This window comes from Pseudopodoces humilis, chromosome 21 (genome assembly GCF_049639895.1).
Source record: "Pseudopodoces humilis isolate 2021_Gansu_Grassland_sample_001 chromosome 21, ASM4963989v1, whole genome shotgun sequence".
NCBI lineage: Eukaryota > Metazoa > Chordata > Aves > Passeriformes > Paridae > Pseudopodoces > Pseudopodoces humilis.
In genome coordinates this window covers 5,860,538-5,878,955 of record NC_142220.1, presented here as the reverse complement: position 1 = coordinate 5,878,955, position 18,418 = coordinate 5,860,538, and the positions used below count along the sequence as shown (strand labels likewise).

The 18,418-nt window shown below is 47.4% G+C and overlaps 1 protein-coding gene across 8 annotated transcripts in view; it reads left to right on the top strand.

Annotated features, from left to right (window-relative positions):
• The window catches only part of CACNA1G (calcium voltage-gated channel subunit alpha1 G), a 144,715-nt gene that overhangs the window by 85,216 nt on the left and 41,081 nt on the right, over positions 1-18,418 (top strand). For all 8 annotated transcript variants that reach the window (XM_088065504.1, XM_088065503.1, XM_088065502.1 and 5 more), the window contains 7 exons: positions 2,638-2,731; positions 3,285-3,472; positions 3,600-4,046; positions 9,529-9,629; positions 10,755-10,878; positions 13,740-13,808; positions 14,661-14,845. In XM_088065504.1, coding sequence (XP_087921630.1) covers positions 2,638-2,731; positions 3,285-3,472; positions 3,600-4,046; positions 9,529-9,629; positions 10,755-10,878; positions 13,740-13,808; positions 14,661-14,845 — 1,208 coding nt within the window. The remainder of the gene's footprint in view (positions 1-2,637; positions 2,732-3,284; positions 3,473-3,599; positions 4,047-9,528; positions 9,630-10,754; positions 10,879-13,739; positions 13,809-14,660; positions 14,846-18,418) is intronic.

Sequence of the window (18,418 nt, the reverse complement as noted above, 5' to 3'; positions counted from 1 at the left end):
TTTTTTTTTTTTGTCACCCTCATTGTTGAGTCAGCCCTGATTTTAAGTCCCTTCTTTCTTTGAGGGACCCAGCTAAATTAAGGTGGGTGCTTCCAAGTGGCTGATGTGGCTCCAGCCAGCAGCACTTGCTGACCCTGTTCTGGATGCCTGCCTTGGGGAAGGCTCCCCAAGGGGCTGTCACAGCCTCTCCAAGGCACAGTCCTGTCCCAGGGACCTCCCTGGGGCTGTGGATGGTGATGCTGATTGCAGGGCACACCTGCCAGGGCTCCCTCATGCAGGCAGGGGAGGATGCCCAGGAGTGAAGGGACCTGGAATCAAACCTGTTTTGATAGGTGTGTGTGTGTTGATGTGTGTGTGGGAGTCCTGTGCTCTGCAAGGCAGGGTAGGACAGCAGCAGTTACCCTGTGGCATGTCCCAGAAAGGCTGGTGGGAATGCTGAGACCGCTGGCACGATGCCACATGACAGGATGTGAAATTGTCCCGTTCAGGTCTGAAGAAGCCGTGGATCTCCGAAGCACAGCACACCACAAACCTCACCCTTCTGCCAAACTCATCTCTCTCTTTACCACTCACTTCCCTTTCTGTCCTTTCCAAGAAGCCTGGCTTTTCCCTCAGCCCAAAAGCCCTTTCCCCTCATATCCCAGTGTGTCAGTCCCTTTTGGTACACGCTGGTTTAGTCACTGTACTGCCTGGTCCAGCTTGGCATACTCTCATTTCCCAAAAGGATTTTAACTCCCTGTTCTCTCATAACCCCTTTTCTATCCAGAAAGGCAAACTGGGAGTACAAGAACAGGTAACGGGGCAGCAGCAGCGGCTACGAGATGTTTGCCTGCACCGTCCTGAGTCTGGCACGTGGTGTTTGGGAGGGGATGCTCACTGCCCTCCAGACATGGGGTTTGGTGCTGGGGAAGGGGGTGGGAAGTTCCCACATAGCTCTGCTCTCCCCTCTCGGCACACGTCTCTTTGTGCCCCCTTAAAACTTCCTTAGGGCTGTTGAAGAGCACTCCAGGAATACAAATCACGTAAAATTCTTCCCAGTATTTATTTCTTTTTAGTAACCCATTAGGGAGAATGAGTAATTCCTGGCAGGCCTGCTGACAGGCTGAGCTGGGAGCCTCTGTGGGGAGTGTACCTGGAGCCAGCTGGAGGCCCTGCTCACACAGAGATTGGCTCTGACTCCAGGAAAGCTCAGGCCAGCCTGACTTTACTGCTCTCCCTTGTAAGGTGCATTCCTGAACTTCTCAGACTGCGTGCTGCAGGAGCTTCCCTGAAAAGCACAGAAGTCCTGGATCCTCAGGAGGGGAAATTTTGAGTCAACACTTCACATCACACTCTCTTTTGCCTTAAAAATATCTCTGAGTATCCAGCCTGCCTGCAAAAAAATAGCTTTAATAGTTTAGTAACCCCACACTAAATAGGTGGGGGGGAGTATTGGGGCTCATCCCTCTGGGATTTTGCACAATAATGAGGTGTGGGGCACTGATCTGTGTTGGATTAATCTCTTCCTCCTGTCCCATGCTGGGGTCCTGAGATTTTACAATCAATGAGTACCCTAGCACCAAACCTCAGCAGTGCTGGCCAGGGCTCCTGCAGAAGCAGCTTAGCCTTGGTGGGGTTTTCTGGGGCTCCTGGGCTCTCACTGCTAAAGTGAGGATCTGCTTGGCTTCTCCCATCCCAGCATCTTTCCCCCTTTCCTACCTCTTCTCCATTGTGACAGGGCTTGGTGCCCTTTGCCAGAGCAGTGGTTTCAGCCATGAATCCTCCTCTTTTTGGATGGGTATCGATGGTTCTGGCGAGCACCTCTGCCCCTCTTAGGTGTATCCTGACTATACCACACCCTAAGCGCCTTTCTGCAGTGCCAATGGACAGAATCAGGGTCTGTGCCACAAAACCGAGCAAGAACCCAGGCACCACACAGAGAACAATGGTCAACATCATCTTCCTCTGCCTGAGGATGGGTGCCTGTCAGAGCAGGCAGGCCTCGCTCAACCACTGACCTTCAAAATGATACAGCAGAATTTAAACTCCCCAAATGGTCCAGTGTAAATCTCCAAAACTCTTGCTCTTGTGTGTGGTAGATGGGAGGGAAAGGGTTCCTCGTGGCAGTGGATGTTGGGTTCTGCCACCTGGATCCCCTCTGTGCTGATGCAGCATCCATGGACACGTCACGTTTGTCACATTGGAAATTCAGGGTCTGTTGTGCCCTTTCTGAACCCTGGATTGCTCCATCAAAGCATCACTAAAAAGCCACACTCAGCCAGTTTTAGGTGTATTAATTCAGAGAGAATAGGATCATCCTTTGTCCCCAAATTGATCATCAATATCAGTCTTTCCCTAACATCTGCCACGTATGCAATTCCAGCAGCAAAAATTAAGCCAGAGTTTGGTTTTTTCTCCTGATCCCTTTCTGGGACCGTGTTTGGAGACAGAGGCAATCCATCTTCCTGGTAGGAGGTTAATTAGTCTGTGGTATAAACCTGTGCATGCGTCATTTTGTGGAAGATGATGTTGCATCGTGGTACGAAGTTCAGTGGATCTGTAAGGTGTGGTGTTGGACACGGGAATCCGTATTTGAGAGGGCTGTTCATGCACTGTGGCCCCTCAGCCTCCTTGCTGAAGCCTTCTGTTTTGCTCCAGGGTGATGCTTCCAAGTCTGATTCCGAGGGGGATCTCTTCCCCCGCAGCCTGGAAGAGGAGGGAGAACTTAAGAAAAACTTGTCAAATCCAGCCTGTGAGTAATAACCTTGGGAAGACAGACCCTTCCACAGAAACCTTGCTTTGCTGTGAAAACAGTGTGTCGGAAAGGAAAAAAAAACCCTCCTAGAGGGAATGCTGTAGTCCCAGTTGTGTCATGCTTGACTTTGAAGCAGGTTTGGGGTGGGACTGTGGGATGCAGGCAGGGAGAGACATGATTGCATTCGAACTGTTAATTTCCCCATCAAGCCCCAGGTCTGGGGCTGTCTCTACTGGAGGAGTTTGGAGAAGGGCGATGGAGGGAGCGGGCAGGAAATTCCCAGGGTTGGAGCCGGTGGGTGGTGATTGAAGGTTGAAGGGCAGCAGGTGACATTTTCGGGTGTTCTCTCCTCTGCCATTGATACCTGATCCCATTGACACCTGGTTCCATTCCTGTTTGAAGACCCAATTCTCCAGAAGGGCTTTTTGGTCCCCATCTCCCTGACGCTCAGAGCAGAACCCTACCTGCACAGCAGCTGTGCCTGGCCACGAGCAGGCTGTAGGTGTTCCCCCTCGAGGTGTTCCCACTAAACCCCGTTCGTCTCTTCCAGTGACGGCCTTGAGCGACCACCCGGAGCTGAAGACGAGTCTGACGCCGCCGCTCATCATCCACACGGCCGCTACGCCCATGCCCATGCCGAAGAACGCCGTGTTCGGGGACGGGGCGCAGGGCTACGAGTCCCGCCGGGCCAGCGGTGTCTCCACGGAGCCCGTGACCACCTACGAGCTCAAGTCCCCGGTACTCGCATCACCTCTCCCCGCGGGTGTTCAGTGCGTCCCTGGGGGCTTGTCCGTCCATCCGCCGGCCTGGGGCGGGTGGCACAGATCTGATGCTGTCCCTGTCCCTGTCCCTGTCCTTCCCACAGCCCAGCACCCGCAGCTCCCCGCACAGCCCCTGGCGTGCCAGCAGCTCCTGGAACAGCCGCCGCTCCAGCTGGAACAGCATCGGCCGGGCCCCCAGCCTCAAGCGCCGGGGGCAGAGCAGCGAGCGCCGGTCGCTCCTGTCGGGGGAAGGCAACGAGAGCTCGGAGGAAGGGGACAGCTCGGATGAGGAGCACTCCAGCCGGGCCGGCAGCTTCAATGGCTCTTTGCCTCACCGCATGGAGTCGCTGGAAACAAAAGGGTCCTTTGACCTGCAGGATACTTTGCAGGTGCCTTCCCTGCACCGCACCAGCAGCATGCACAGCACCAGGACGTCTGTCTCCGAGCACCAGGACTGCAATGGCAGGAGCTCCCCGGGTCTGCTGCTGCGCCAGCTCCACCTGGATGAGCCCCACCAGGATGGTGATGATGGCGATGATGAAGGCAACATGGTAAGGAAAGCACCACGTGCTCGTTTTGGGCTTCATGACTTGTCCAAACAAAACTTGTCACGGTCTCAGGAGTGCACAAGTGGGTGCAAAAGGGATTATGTTTCACCATCACCACCAGACCAGTCACCCAGAAGGTCTCTAGGCAGTGGATGCTCTCAGAAATGGGATTGGTATCCAAGTAAGTATTACAGTGCAGATGGCTCATGCTGGAGATGTCAGGGCAAAACTGCCCAGGTTCCACTAAATCATGCAGAGTGATGACTATTGGAAATATATGCTTTTCTGGAGTAGGTTTTTTTGTTTCTTTGTTTTGTTTGTTGTTTTTTGTGTGTGTGTTGTTGTTTTTTAAAGCAAAACAAGTAAGTCTCCTTGCTTTGCAATTGTTATTCAGTTTTCTGCCCCAATACCAGCAGCAGAAAACTTTTATAGGAAAAGAAAGCATGGATTGGTCCCACATTCCCGTGGCAGAATTAATCCCATGGAGATGATGGTAATTTCAGAGGCTCTGCATTAATTTATATCTGAAGAGGCATTTCACTGATGAGTGTCTCTTTCACAGACCTGAAAAGTGTCATTTAGGAAATAGAAGCTGAAAGGACTGCAAGTGTAGGGAAGGCATGAGGGTTCCTGGTCCTTGTTTCACATGGATGTTTGTATCTTAAAGGGAAAAAAAGGGAATCTGGCTGCTTTTCCAAAGTTGTTTGCATGACTGGCAGAGTGGGGCTTGAGCTGGGCATGAGGGTGTCGCAGTTCCGGCTGTCATGTGTGCATTGGGGCAAGTTTTGGAGTGTTTCCTGCTCTTTCCAGATTATCTCTTTGTTTGATTGTACCTTGTTCCCAGATTTAAAAGTGTGATGTTCTGATGTGTCATCCCCAGGGGTGACTGTTTCTCTTAGGGGAGCAGATGGGGTTTGGGTAGAGATGTGATAGTAAGCAGGGGCTGTTCTGAGAACAGGAAAGCTGCAGATTGTGGACATGATTTTACTCTTTTTCACTGAGTTTATTTAATGAAAATGGAATTGGGATCATGTGAAGGGATGCAAAAGGTGGCATTGACTCCAGAGTCCTCTGTTCCTTACAGAAGGAGAAGGAGAGTTAGTGCTGGCAGAACACACTCAGCCATGAATGGCCTTTGCAAAAAGCCATTATCCTATTACATCTCCAGCATGGATCCTCAGCCTGGGATTTTTACTCATTGTCTTAATCTGCTTTTTAACTTCCATAAAATAAATTGAATTTTTAAGAAAAGGAGCAGTAATTATTTTTTTAAAAAATCCCCCCTATTAAAAGTGTTGAAGAGACCATCCTCTTTATTGCTAGCTAGGGATTTTTTTTCTCATGCTTCAACATCTGCTGCTTTTCCAGCTCACCTGATCCAACCATCTCACCAGTCCCTTCCTTTTTCCCCCCCAGGATCAAAAGCCAGCAGTCCCCCTTGTGCTGGGTGTGGTGTGATGTGTCCCTCCTCTCCCAGCCAGTGCTGACAATGAACTGTTGAATAAGATTTTTAAATTTTTTTCATCTGCTTTTAGCATAAACCAAACATCATCCTCTGTGTACTGAGGCCATGGAGAGTGTAATCACCTCAATACCCTCCCATGGAATGGTCAGAAGCAAATGCCAAGGGGAAGAATTGACAGAACAGGGGAAATAAATTGTCCCAGCCCATGGGATAGCCACAGCTGGGATATGTGCAGCTGGCTGGTGCCTTTCCCCATGCTCTGAAATATGTCTTCACTGCAAATCACTAAACCAGATGGATAGAAAAATATTGCTTAGATTAGCAAAATGAGCCCCCAGATTGCAGGGCTCCACTCCTCACATTTGGGGGGGAATCTTTGCTCCTAAATTAGACAAAGTCAGGAGGAAGAAAAAAACTGCATTTTAAATGGAAAAAAATGAAATACAAAACTCCCCATCAACAGAAGAAGAGAAGAATTTGCCTATTACTCAGATCAAAGTAATCCTAAATATGCTGTTCTGCATCAAAGCTTTGCATCCCTCCTTGCTGCCTGGATTTGATTGTCTCTGTGCAGAAATTAAAGGAAGAGCAAAGGCTTCATCTGGATTTCCCAGGCTACCCCTATATTAGTGCAGCTCTGCTGCCTTCGATGAGTTTATTCTGAATTTCCATCCTTCTGAGGGGCCAGAATCAGGCCCCTGACAGCTTCTCTCCCCAGAACCAGGAAGCCAGGGGGGCTGAAATCTGTGCTTTATTGCATTACTGCAGACAAGGAGTCTCTCACAGAGAGAGTGATCCACAGCTTTCTTGGGTACACATGGCTGTGATTGGCATCAGGAATCTGCTGCCAGGTCTTTGTTGTTTCCAACTGCTGGATTTTAGACACTTTTGGGCACTTTCTACCCAAATTGCTCAGTGCTCATAGCAGAAAGAAAGGGAAATATTGAATATGCAACCAATATGTCCCCCCCCCTCCCCAAAACCTCACTGCATTTTACTATTGCATCCCCTTTCCCCTTGCATATTCCACTTTTTCTCTGTGGCTTGTGGTCCAGCCACTCACAAACCCTCTCAGCCTGTCCCTGTTGCATATTAAAATTAAATAATTGAGTCCTGAGTGCCTCTGTGCAGCTTCCAGCTTGCCTGGAGGTCCTCTGCTGCTCACAGAGCATTTTTCAGCAGTTCCCCCATCCTCATAATAAATCTTGTATAAATCTAAGCCTCTCCCTTACTCTGAGGAGTGCATCAGTCATCTTTTATTGCCCACTGCCTTCATCCTACCCTCAGAAGTGCATTAATATCTGAAATTCCTAAAAATAATAATTTAAACCCCAGCTCTTTATCAGCAGCTCTCAATGCTGTGGGATTGAGGGGCTCCATTCCCACTGCTGCCTGTTAGCACCCAGCATCTTCCCACGTCCTGGCTCCTGCTGCCTTCAGTGAGGGATTTGGAAGGGCTTACCCAGGGAGGCTTTGTCCAAGTCACTGGCAACTGAATTAAAGATTGGTTTTCTTCTCCCCCCACATCTTTATTCATCCTGTCCAGGTGTGGTTTATGAACAAATAGATGTGATTTCAGCCTCATAACTGATATCTCACTTGGAACATAATGCAGGTTTGAGCAGCAATCAGCCCCATTTTCAGCACTTGGAGCTGGTCTGGACCTCGCTGGGAAAGCCTTGGATGGGGCTGCGGCTGGAAACACTTGAGCTTTATCTCAAAAACACAAACACCTTACCTTTGGCTCAAATTAACTGAACTCTGCTGTTCCACTGGTGGAAATATGGAGTAATTCCTCTGAGTTTAGGTTTCTGGGGATGTACTTCTGCCTCCTTTGAGCAGCCAGACTGCAGCCCCAGTTCAGCCCTGGTGCTCACCCTTACTGTAACCCACTGAATAGAGACATGATGGAAGATCACTTTTTGGCTTTGTTATTTGATTTAGCCCATGAACTGCAAGCTGCAACAATTAGCAAACCCCAAAATATCTTTGGCATTAAAATTGAACAAAAGGAATATAAAGAAGCATTCTGTGCTGCTGACGTATTACCATTCACTACAAATCGCCTTGATAAATACCAGAACTGCTTTGAATAATAGATACTTCTGGAAACCTTCCAGCTCACAAGATGAACTGGACTGAGTCGTAGCTATTATTCCATGTCCAGAGGCTAGGGTAGCAATCAAAAAGTCACAGCTTTGAGCAGACTCCTGATTTTTATCCATTTATTTACCTTTGTAAAATCTGTTAGTAATTTGACTAACCAGGCTGCTTGAAGAGCTAATGCAAACCCAAGGGTGCATGCTCTATTAAATATAGTTTAGAGAGAAGGAAGAAGTTCTGACTCCTTGCCTGAAGCTGGAAAAGGGATGTGAGAACATCCAAGACAACCAAAACCCCACTGGTGCATGGTGCATGGTCTGTGTGTGTAGAAGTTGAAGGAAGGATGGATGGCTGAAGGAGCAGGGTAGAAACCTCTAACTCTTCTTTTTGTTATTCAAACTTTTCTTCTTACTTGCCCAAGGTGATTTTCATTTTTTGAAGGATTCAGGTTGTCACCAAGGGCTTTCATTAAAACAGGCACTACACCAGTTATTCCCCATCACTAATGAGACCCCAGGCTGGGTGACTGTAGGATGAGAAAGCACTTCCTCCACTCCACTCAATTACCCTAACAAATCCCATTTTTACAGTCCAGACTACTTCAAGTGCTAACAGTTTGCCTCAAAAGGAATCATCCCTCCCTGTTTCCAAGAGGCAACAAATAAAAGTGCCTTAGTCCTGGAGCGTGGGTGCTCCTGAGGTGTGAGGGTGGTTCCTGTACTGTCCTTCACACCCCTCTGTGTCCTCATGGCCCTTAAATCTCTAGAAGAAGCTTCAAAGAGCTCACACAGTCATATTTCCAGGTCTGCCCGTCCAAGCCCAGGTGGCAGCAGAGAAATAAGGCTTATGAAAGAGCAAGAATTGTTTTTTCTGTATCTGCAGAGCACTCTGGTTACAGTGCACACACCTGTCTGTGCATTTCTCTTCTGGTGCTCTGATGTGGAAGGGCTGGGGGAGCACTGGTGTTGTGAGCAAGATGTTGGCCTGGCTTTTAAGGGTTGCCTATGCACAGGGTGCTAACACTGCTTTGCCACTGGGATTAAAGATCTTCCTTTGGAGGTCTATGGATGAGAAGGTGAGAAACTTAAGTCAGAATTTGCAGCCTGGATGAGGCTTCCCCTCAGCATCCAATTTTTGATGTCTTTGGTTGACTTGTTGGCTCAGGCTTTTGCAGTCCGCCCTCCTGAACTGAAATGACCTTGCAGACAGTCTATAACATAAGTGTGCATGGCTGAAGATGTGCTGTGGTTTCAAGCAGGAATTAATTTGCAGGAATTGGATGGCCCATGTTCATGCAGGTCAGGCTGACCTTAGTGTTCCCTTCTGGCTTTGTAATCTCATCCTGAGTGGAAGGCAGACAATCACTGTTGTGTTCCTGGACCAAAACTTGGGCCTCAAATGATTTTTTCAGCTTTCTGCTGGTGCATGGACACAGGGCTTGGCCCAGCAAGCAGCAGGAATCCTTCCCTCTGCTCCCTTTATAACCTTTGACATAAGCATTCTGTATTTAAAAAAAAAAAAAAACAAACAACAATACCCCAGAAAAAAATCCCTAAAATACCTTAGAAGATTCAGGCAAGCACCTGAGGAGTATTTGGAGGGACTGAGTGGTTATCATTCCTTTGGACAAGGATTTTGTTTGTCCTCTTTGATAACTGTGTGCCAGATGCAGTTACCACACAGAGAAAGAAGCAAGGCCGAGCTCACAGGGCTGGCACAGCCCTCATTTGGCTGCCAGAGCTCCTTCCCCTGCCCAGCAGGGTCTTCTTTGGGGACATGCTTTTATTTCAGTTTCACTGAGCACTTGAAGATAAGTTTTTAGTGAAAAGCTGCCCGCAAGTCCTTCACGTGGAAGTTTTGGGGGGTTTGTTTTAATGGTTCTGTGTTTTCCTCCCGCTCTGTACGTTTTCCCTGCAGAGCAAAAGGGACCGCATGAAGGCCTGGGTGCAGGCCCGGCTCCCCACCTGCTGCAAAGAGAGGGACTCCTGGTCCATCTACATCTTCCCCCCTCACTCCAGGTAAGGCTGAGCCCTCGGGCAGTGGCGGTGTGGCAGGATGGGTGGTAATGGTGCCCTCATTACAATGGTTCATCTGCCTGTTTATCCCATATGGGTCTCTGTGTGTCAATCCACAAAACTCCCAGCCCTTCCCCTGCCCCAGCATGACATCAGGGTTGAATAGCAAGCAGTTGCTGGCTGCAGAGAGCACAGGAGTATCCAGTCAAGACCCATAGCCCAGGGTGTGGCTGCAGCTTCATCAGGTTCATTTCCTTTGGCAGTGATGGTCTGCACGTTTTTCACTTTTTGGTGGAGTATGATGAGCTTGGAGCAAGGGAGAGAGGTGCAGCATCAAGCAGAAAAATCTGAATTTTCCCCACCACACACTTACAGCCCAGCAAAGGACTCCCAGACCTCCTCAGCCTGCCTCTCCACTGAACTTCTCTGTCCTCCCCCTTCCCTTTCTCTGAGAGAACACCCTCTCCTTGCTTGGAGGGCCTGGCTCTGCCCTTGCCTGGCCATGTGGAGCCAGCTGAGCTCTGTGATGCTCCATGCGTTCCTCTGGACACGCACCCGAGGGTTTCCCGTGCTGGAGCTGAGAGCCCTGGACAGCGTTCAGGTTCATTCATACAAAGATTAGAGAGATTTTCAGAAGCAGACTCTGGGAAATGTAATACGGTATTATAAATCCTGAGTCAGTGTACAGCCATCTGTCACAATAAATAGCTTCTGTCCCTTTGTTCCGTGTGTGCTCAACCCTTATGGGCTCCCTGGGAGTATTTCTGCCTTTATTTAAGCTAAACCTGAGCACCAGGAACCAGTTAGGGGAGCAGATCCAAACCTGGCTGTGTGTCCAAGTCGTGGAAGCAGCTGCCCCGTTCCAAGTGACCGAAGTCCCCCATGAACATTCCCGGGGCTTGAAATTTGTGGCTCAGTTCCGTAGCTCAGATCCCTTTCTGTTCAAAACCCAATCTGCCCTCAGTGTGTGGCTCTGCCAGGGAGAGGATTGGGAGATTGGAGCTCATCTGCTTTGACAGCAGAGTGCTCAATTCCCCTGCTATGCATTGAGCTGCTGTGTGTCACCCCAGCCAGTTGAGCATTAATAGCTAGTCTGTGTCTACTCTTTTTTTTTTCCTCTCTTGACAGATTTCGTCTGATGTGCAATAAAATCATCACTCACAAGATGTTTGATCACGTTGTCTTGGTGATCATTTTCCTGAACTGCATCACCATTGCCATGGAACGACCCAAAATTGAGCCTCACAGCGCTGTGAGTTCCTGAGGTTTTTCCTGTGCTCTTCATGGTGGAAACACCTGTGGCTTGGACCCAACTGCTGTGCACTCAGTCTTGTTTTCTTTGTCTTTTTAAAATGGGAAGGTGTCAACACCCCCTGAGTATCCTTTGAATTAAGTGCAGCAACTCTCCTGGCCCCTACTCAGTCTCCTTTCAAAGCACAAAAGTGCAGATCGTGGCCTGTGACATATCCAAGATCTCATTTCTGGAAGCACAATCAAGGTTTTAACACATGACATAGCATGACATCTGTCTCGGTTTCCTTCCCTGAGAAACCTTCAAACACTTTTCCTCTCTCAACACAACGTTCACTTCTTCCATCTGTTCCCCACAGGCACATATGTGTGGTGTGAATGGAATGGGGGAAACTGTTCATTTCATACTCTTCTCTCCCCTTTGTGTATCAGCTTTGTTGTGACACCAGAAAAACTGAATTGATGCAGGCACTGCAATGCCAGTTCTTGGAACCTCTTTGTTCGAATACTCTGTGTAAGGATTCCTCAAGCTAGACCCTCACAGCATCAGCATCCAGCAATCAGAGGGGCAGAACCATCCTACTGATCTTTTGTTTTAGCATAGATTTGGGCTGAGATGCGCTGGGCTCTGGCTGATTTATTGCCCAAGACTGCTCATATCACAATCATATAGAATCCTGTTTTGTTGATGTAGGCGTGTCAGGCTGTTCACTTTTGTGGATTTTCAATGTAAGACCTTAAAACTGGAGTCTAGGCTGCTTTCTGCCTATTTTAAACATTCCCTAGTATTCCTTCTTACTGTAACAGTTTTCCCACCAGTCCTTTCCCTAAATCAAATTTTTTTTCAGTTCCCATGCAGTCGTGCACCAACTCGCAGCTGCAAGAAGAGAGCAGGGCTCCCTGCCAGCTGATGTAGCAGGAGGAGATCACCCTGCTTATCCCCAAATGGGGCACCCTGAGAACTTCCCTTAAAATCCTAAATGCTTCCTTTGAGCCCCTTGCTGTGTCCTCTGAGAGTTACCCCACCCCAAGACTGGCTCCAAAAGGAGCTGCAGGCGCATAGAGAAGGGAAATGGGGTGACAAGTGTGAGTTAGAGGAGTCCACAGCAAAGATGTGTAGCACACAAACCCAGTATTTCATACAGGATAGGAGGAGCTGTGGTGTCCCCTGGCTGGGAGAATATTGGGAGAATACTAAGAGGAAAGGAGACAGGGACTGGTGTGAGGTTCATCATCATTAGGTTATAAAAAGGGAGCTGGACTGTGGCCTGGAAGCTGCAGAGGAGAAGGGGAATGCTGAGCAATGGGGCAGGGGATCCAGGAGGGGTGCATGGGCCCTGCCTGTGCAGATGGAGCTTTCATCTGGAAACGAGAGAATTAGTTTAGGTTGAGTTGTTTAAAATAATTGTTCTTTGCTTCCCTGAGCTGTGGATTTTCTAACTGCTTCAAGTGAGTTCTCTGTCCCTGTCCCAGTTTCAGCTGGCTTATCAGAACAGGGGCTGCTGCTGTGAGCCAGCATGCACTCCCCACTGCAGAGTGCATGACATGGACCAGGGAGATTATCCTTCAAAATAGCCACATGCTTGCCAGGCAGGAATGCAGTATCCTCAGTCTCACCTCCGTGCTGTTGGTGTTTTATCTCCAGCTGAACAAGCAGCTCCCTGTCCTCTCCCTCCTGCCCAGTGCCTGCCCCCCTACAGCAGCCTTTTGTATGGCAGATAGCTAACAATAGAGATGTTTCCTATCACAGCTCATGCAATCACAGAACAGGTCTAGGACCTAATTAATTATGGACCCTGTATGGAATCAAGCTACTCTGTGGTTCCTGAGTCACTTCCAGTGTATCGCTATCTGGCAAGCAAGAGAGTTGCCAAGGTGTTTTGTCTTGTTTAAATTGCATCTCATTTTGAATGAGAGATCTGCATCTCTTATGGGACTGCTCTGTAGGGAGAGGCAGAAATAAATCCAAAATTGTTAAAAGCAGGACTGGGGGCAGTTGTGTGTACTCATATGACATGCACACACATCATCGTTCCTCCAGCCTCTGTCCTTTGCTGTCCATTTCTCAGTGCAGGGAGTCAGAAGCTATCTAAGGATTAGGGAAAAGTGTAATTTACTTAATAATTATTATTAAAAATAAAGGTTTCTGCTAACTATAGGTAGGGAACTAGTCCATGGGTTCATCTGTAATCACTAGCTGCTCTTGCTGACTGGGCATGGTCTGGTGGATAGTGCAGGGGACTGTGAAATGAGGCTGTTTGGCTTCACACCAGTGTAGCCTGTGGCTTTGGGCAACAGAATTGACCTTTTGGGGGCAGTTCTCAGCTGGCATAAACCCCCAGAGCTTTGCTGGCTTTGCTGGAACTGTGATAACTCAGGCCAGCTGTGCTTCAGCATCCCACGGGTTCTGCTGCTTCACAGCTCTGTCACTCTAATATTGACTCAATTTCTGGGAGAATTGGGAGCTCAGTGACATTTACACGATGCACTGATGTCTGCAGGTGAGAGGCAGATAGAGATTTGTCAAGCATGTTTCAAGGAGGGCACATCTCCCCGTTTCCACTATGGGGGGGAGGGTGATTTGGGGGAAATTCGGGAGGATTTGGAGGCAAGTGGGAGGGTTTGGGGGTAAGGTGCTGGAGGCTGTCCCTGTCCGTGGTGCTGACACAGAGCCTGGCAGGGCTCAACCATGCAGTGTTATTGTGTAAATATTTGGATTTTCTCCTCCTTGCAAGCAAACAGTCCAAGATTTGTTTCAGCACAGAATCAGGAGAACAGTTTTCCCACCCAAATATGCACTGGGGGATGCACAGCTGCAGAGAGCAGGCTATAAAACATTGTCTCTCATTTTCTTTTTCACAGGAACGGATCTTCCTGACTCTCTCCAACTACATCTTTACAGTCATCTTCCTGACTGAGATGACAGTTAAGGTAAATGCAGGTGGAGGATAAGTGTGTCTGTATTATATCAGTTGTTTTTTATTATGGTGGACTCACAAAACCCTTAGGTCTACCAGCTGCAAATGAGGTGTAAATTTTCCTCTTCTGAATCTTACTGAGATGCCCACCACATGCCTTATTCCAAGCAAGCACATTTTACATCAGAACAATTTCACTCAAGTTGCTCTTGATTTACACCATTATAGGAGCAATGGGATCCTTGAATTCAGCAATCCTGCCCTATTCAGCAAAGGTCTTGAGTACATGCTTAACTTCAACCATGCATGTAAGTCCCATTTTCTTCAACAACCAGTTGACCTCAACAACCTAAGCTGCTGTGTGCTTTCCTGAGGAAAATCCTTTGCTGGATTTGAGGCAGGAGGTTCAGAGACCCATGGCTGTGAATCTCTCTTGTGTAATTCATAATCATCTCACTGAACATTTTCTTTGGAAAATTTTTCTAGTTTCTTTATTTGCGAAGCTTGTACATGATTGTTTGGATCAGCCACTCTGAACCTTCTCTCCTGCAGTCTATAGGAATAAGATACAATTGAATTTTTTTTATGCTAGAGCTAAAAATGTAAGGAACAGTTTTGTGCAAGTAGATTTATCTGCATTAAAAGTACATCAGCTGTAAGGGACAACCTGGGATGTTTCTGCAGTGATATTTTCATAACTCTATCAATAGAACGCTGCTGTTTTGTCTAATTAGGCTTCTGTACTGGGAAGTAAGCAGACTCACAGACTAGTGTCTGTAAATAAGACATTCTCAGCAGGTTGCTAACTCCAACAAACACTTTGGATGCTACAGTCATAATTTCTTGCAACTTGGTGTCTGGGCAGGTGGTGGCACTAGGCTTGTGTTTTGGGGACAAAGCCTACTTGAAGAGCAGCTGGAATGTGCTGGATGGGGTGCTGGTGCTCATCTCCGTTATCGACATCCTGGTCTCGATGGTGTCGGACAGCGGCACAAAAATCCTGGGGATGCTGCGGGTTCTGAGGCTGCTGAGGACTCTGCGGCCCTTGAGGTAAGCAGAGGCAGGGCAAGACCCAAGGGATGTAGCACGTGTGTGCCACAGTGCTGAGCATTTGTGCAAGGGAAGGGGCAGGTGAGACAAGGGCACAGATTCTGTCGCCAGTGTCATCCCAGCCTCCTGCAGCTCTGCAGACAATGACAGTCCGCAGGTCCTGCTCAACTTCCAGAGCTCTGCGCCCTTGCTGTGTTTTGGGACTGGCCCCAAGTGGAATAGGAAACTGATCAATGCCTCTTTTGCCCATTAAAACACACATCCCCTGCTATTTGTGTTCTCATTTGCTCTGTGTAAAGTGCAGCTTAACAGCTTCTTCTCCCCCTTCAGGCAGTCAATGGCTTTCATAACAAAGGAGGAAATTAGTAGCAGGTGGTAGATCATTTTTAAGAGACTCAACTGTTGCTTAACCTAGAATGCAAAGAAGATTTTTTTCCCCAGCTCCCCATTAATTTTAGAGAGACATTTACTTTGAAAATGACCCAGACAAGATGAAAAAAATTGTTCTACTAAGTTGGCCCCTCAACTCTGCCCGTAGGCAGCATCCCGTGCTCCAGGGACAGGCACCACTCTGATAAGAACCTGCCCAAGGACCAACCTCTTCTAAACAGGCATCTGTTTGTGACCTGTACCCTAAGGCATGAAGGTTTCTCTTCATGCTAAATGCAGTTCCTCTTTAATACCATTGTTGCTGCCCCTGTTATGCTGCAGCTAATAAACCTTCCTGCTCAAAGCATCTTTGTGTGCCTGTCATATCTTACTGCTGCTTCCTCCATAAAAAGGTTTGCTTTGAATCAGGATTTTTCTCTTTCAGAACAGAAAAATAGGACCCTGTTTCTGATAGAAGATGTTGTTTTACTACTCCTGTGTGAATAAGTTTATAACAATGGCCATGCCTATACATATCTTTCAAATATTCTCAACGGCTATAAAGGACATTCTGTTCAATTGGTCTGTATTTGTGTGTTGTGCCTGGTGAGTTTTAGGATGTGAGCTGCTTTTAATCATTTTTATCTGGACAGATAGCATTGGGGTAGTTCAGCTTCCTCACCATGTAAGTAGATTTTATTCCTATGTGACTCCAATTCAGGCTCTTCTCTCTTTGTGTGTCCCCTGGTATCTCATGTCAGCTGCAGTTTCTGGGGTAGTATCTGCCCAGTTGTTGATGGGTAGATTTGCTCTGATCCTCCATTTCGGCTGATTTTTGACCCTTGTTAAGAAAACCTATAAAATAATCTAGATGGCTCAGAATAAAAGGAGGATTGATTTCTCTTCTCTGAACCATGGAATGCAAGTTTCTCTATTGATGTTCCATGGTTAAATCAGATTTAAAGAGAGACATTTGGGTTATGCCAATCTCTGCTGGAGTCACCTGTCTGACCTGGTCAAAGCCTGTATTCTTCTTTGTAGATCTGTAGGGCTGTCTGGCCAGGACTTGGGCCTTTTTTAACTGGAGCCTTCCTCTGTAGTCACTTATGTGCATGAATAATCTGCAGTTATGGGGAATAATCCACTCAGTAGCTCCAGCCTGAAGGAAGACCTGCCATCTGAAGCATGTGTGGGATTGGGCTCTTCATTGCTATTGCATTTCTGTTGGTATTTGATTTGTTTTCTCATGAGAATAAGTGTATGTTTTCAGTCAAAATGCTGCTTTCTCCTACAAAGGAAACGTTAAAAAAGACAGCAACAAACCCATTCCCTAAATATGTTCACAACAGTTCTGTCCTCCCATTATTAGATTTGTAGGAAATGAAAAAGCAGCCATCAAACTGGGGGCTTTTCAATGAGTCATAAATCTCTGCCCATCTGCCTGGGTGCTGCACATCTGGGCTGCCCTGAGCAGCTCTGCCCACATCTGCCCACATCTGCCTTTGCCACGGGCTCCCTGTGTGGCTCAGGGATCACATCCTCACTGCACAGCCTGGAATGTGTCGCTGCACCAGCGTGGGGTGACAGCTGGGATAAGTGACCTGAGGTCTTTGCACACTGTGGCTTCTTTACCGTGGCTGGGTGAAGTCTCTTGTGCAGGCTGAGCCAGTTTTTCTTCTTTGGGGAGGCGTAAGGCAGAGACCAAAACAAATGCTCCATTCACACCACAGAGGAGCAAACCTGGCTCCTTCTGTCCTCCCTTTCTGAGGAGACTCCAGGACAAGGCTGCAGGAGAGAAGCCAAGCCACAGCTGTGTGTGTGTCACACTCAGCTCAAGGGTAGAGACAACCCTCCTCATCTCTGTGTTGGTTTTCCCACTGGATGGCCCGGAAAGGGGATTCTTGCAAAAGATCTCCCTCATTCTGTCTCTGATTTTCTCCTGTGGAAACCACCCCATTGTTTTATGCAGCACACAAAACCCCACACACTTCTACCTAGTCATTAAAAAAAAACTGTATGCCACTCTCAGGGTTTTAATTGCACATTTTATTATCAGCCTCCAAACTGATTCCATGAAGATTCAATCCTAGCTTTATGACCAGAATTCCAAAAGTAAATTCACAGAGGAATGACATTTAAAAATGTTTCCATGACCCTCTGATGTTTCAGCCAGTAAAGGCATTGCTTATACAATAATATTCCTTCCTAATGCATTCTACCTGCTGTCGTTGGGATCAAGTGTTATAGTTTAAGATACAAGAGAAATCAAAATTAAAAATGTATTCAGATTTAATGTGGGTGGACTTCCCAGCTGCTTTACTCTCTACAGAGCTCAGGCTTACACTTCTAAAGCACACAGATAAATTATTCACTTTTATACTATCATGGTCTAATAGTAATTTCATAACTCTCTTCTATCTATCTATCATATTATCATCTTTGCTAATTTTCTTTTAATCTGTGGAGGAAGGTCTTTATTAATGTTGATCTGTTGCTTCTTCTAAGTTCTGCTACTTCTTCTGAGAGCTCTCATCAGGAAGGCTTAATGTTAATAATGGATCCAGCTAGGACGATGTTGGCAGTGGTTCGGAGCATCTCACACCAGGGGTTCAACAGCACTGGGAATCCTCAGACCAGAAGAACCGGGGGGAATTAGAGGGATTAACATTTATTCACACCAAAATAAGGAAGAAAGAATGTCTTATTTAAATTTTTCCTGTTTGTCATATGCCTAATGCAGACTAGAATTATGCTGAATGGGACTTTGTCAGGTCTCCTTTTCTTGCGCATCTGCAGGGCTCCAAATCAGCCACATCCTTCAGCCATAAACTGCAGGGGTGTGGGTCAGATAATCAGATTTTACAAGCCTGATAGCAGCAGGACCTTGGCAGTACTGATGAGGTGTGGGGATGCCGTATTTTGACATATTGGGGGTGGTACTAATAACCTGGAAAAGCTGAGAATTTCATTGACACTTAGAGAATTGTCAGACCCTTAGGAGAATATCAGGAATCTTCACACAGACTTGCCTCAGTGTTGGATCAGGCCCTTAGTCTGAGGCAGCTCCAAGGTCTGAAGGTTTCCATTAGTAAGAACTATTATATTTCGAAACCTTTCCAAAGTCTTTTCTCCCTGTAGTGCTGAAAACAGCACTGGCATGGAGCTAAACTGGTGTCAGCTTTTACCATAATTCTAATTATTCTA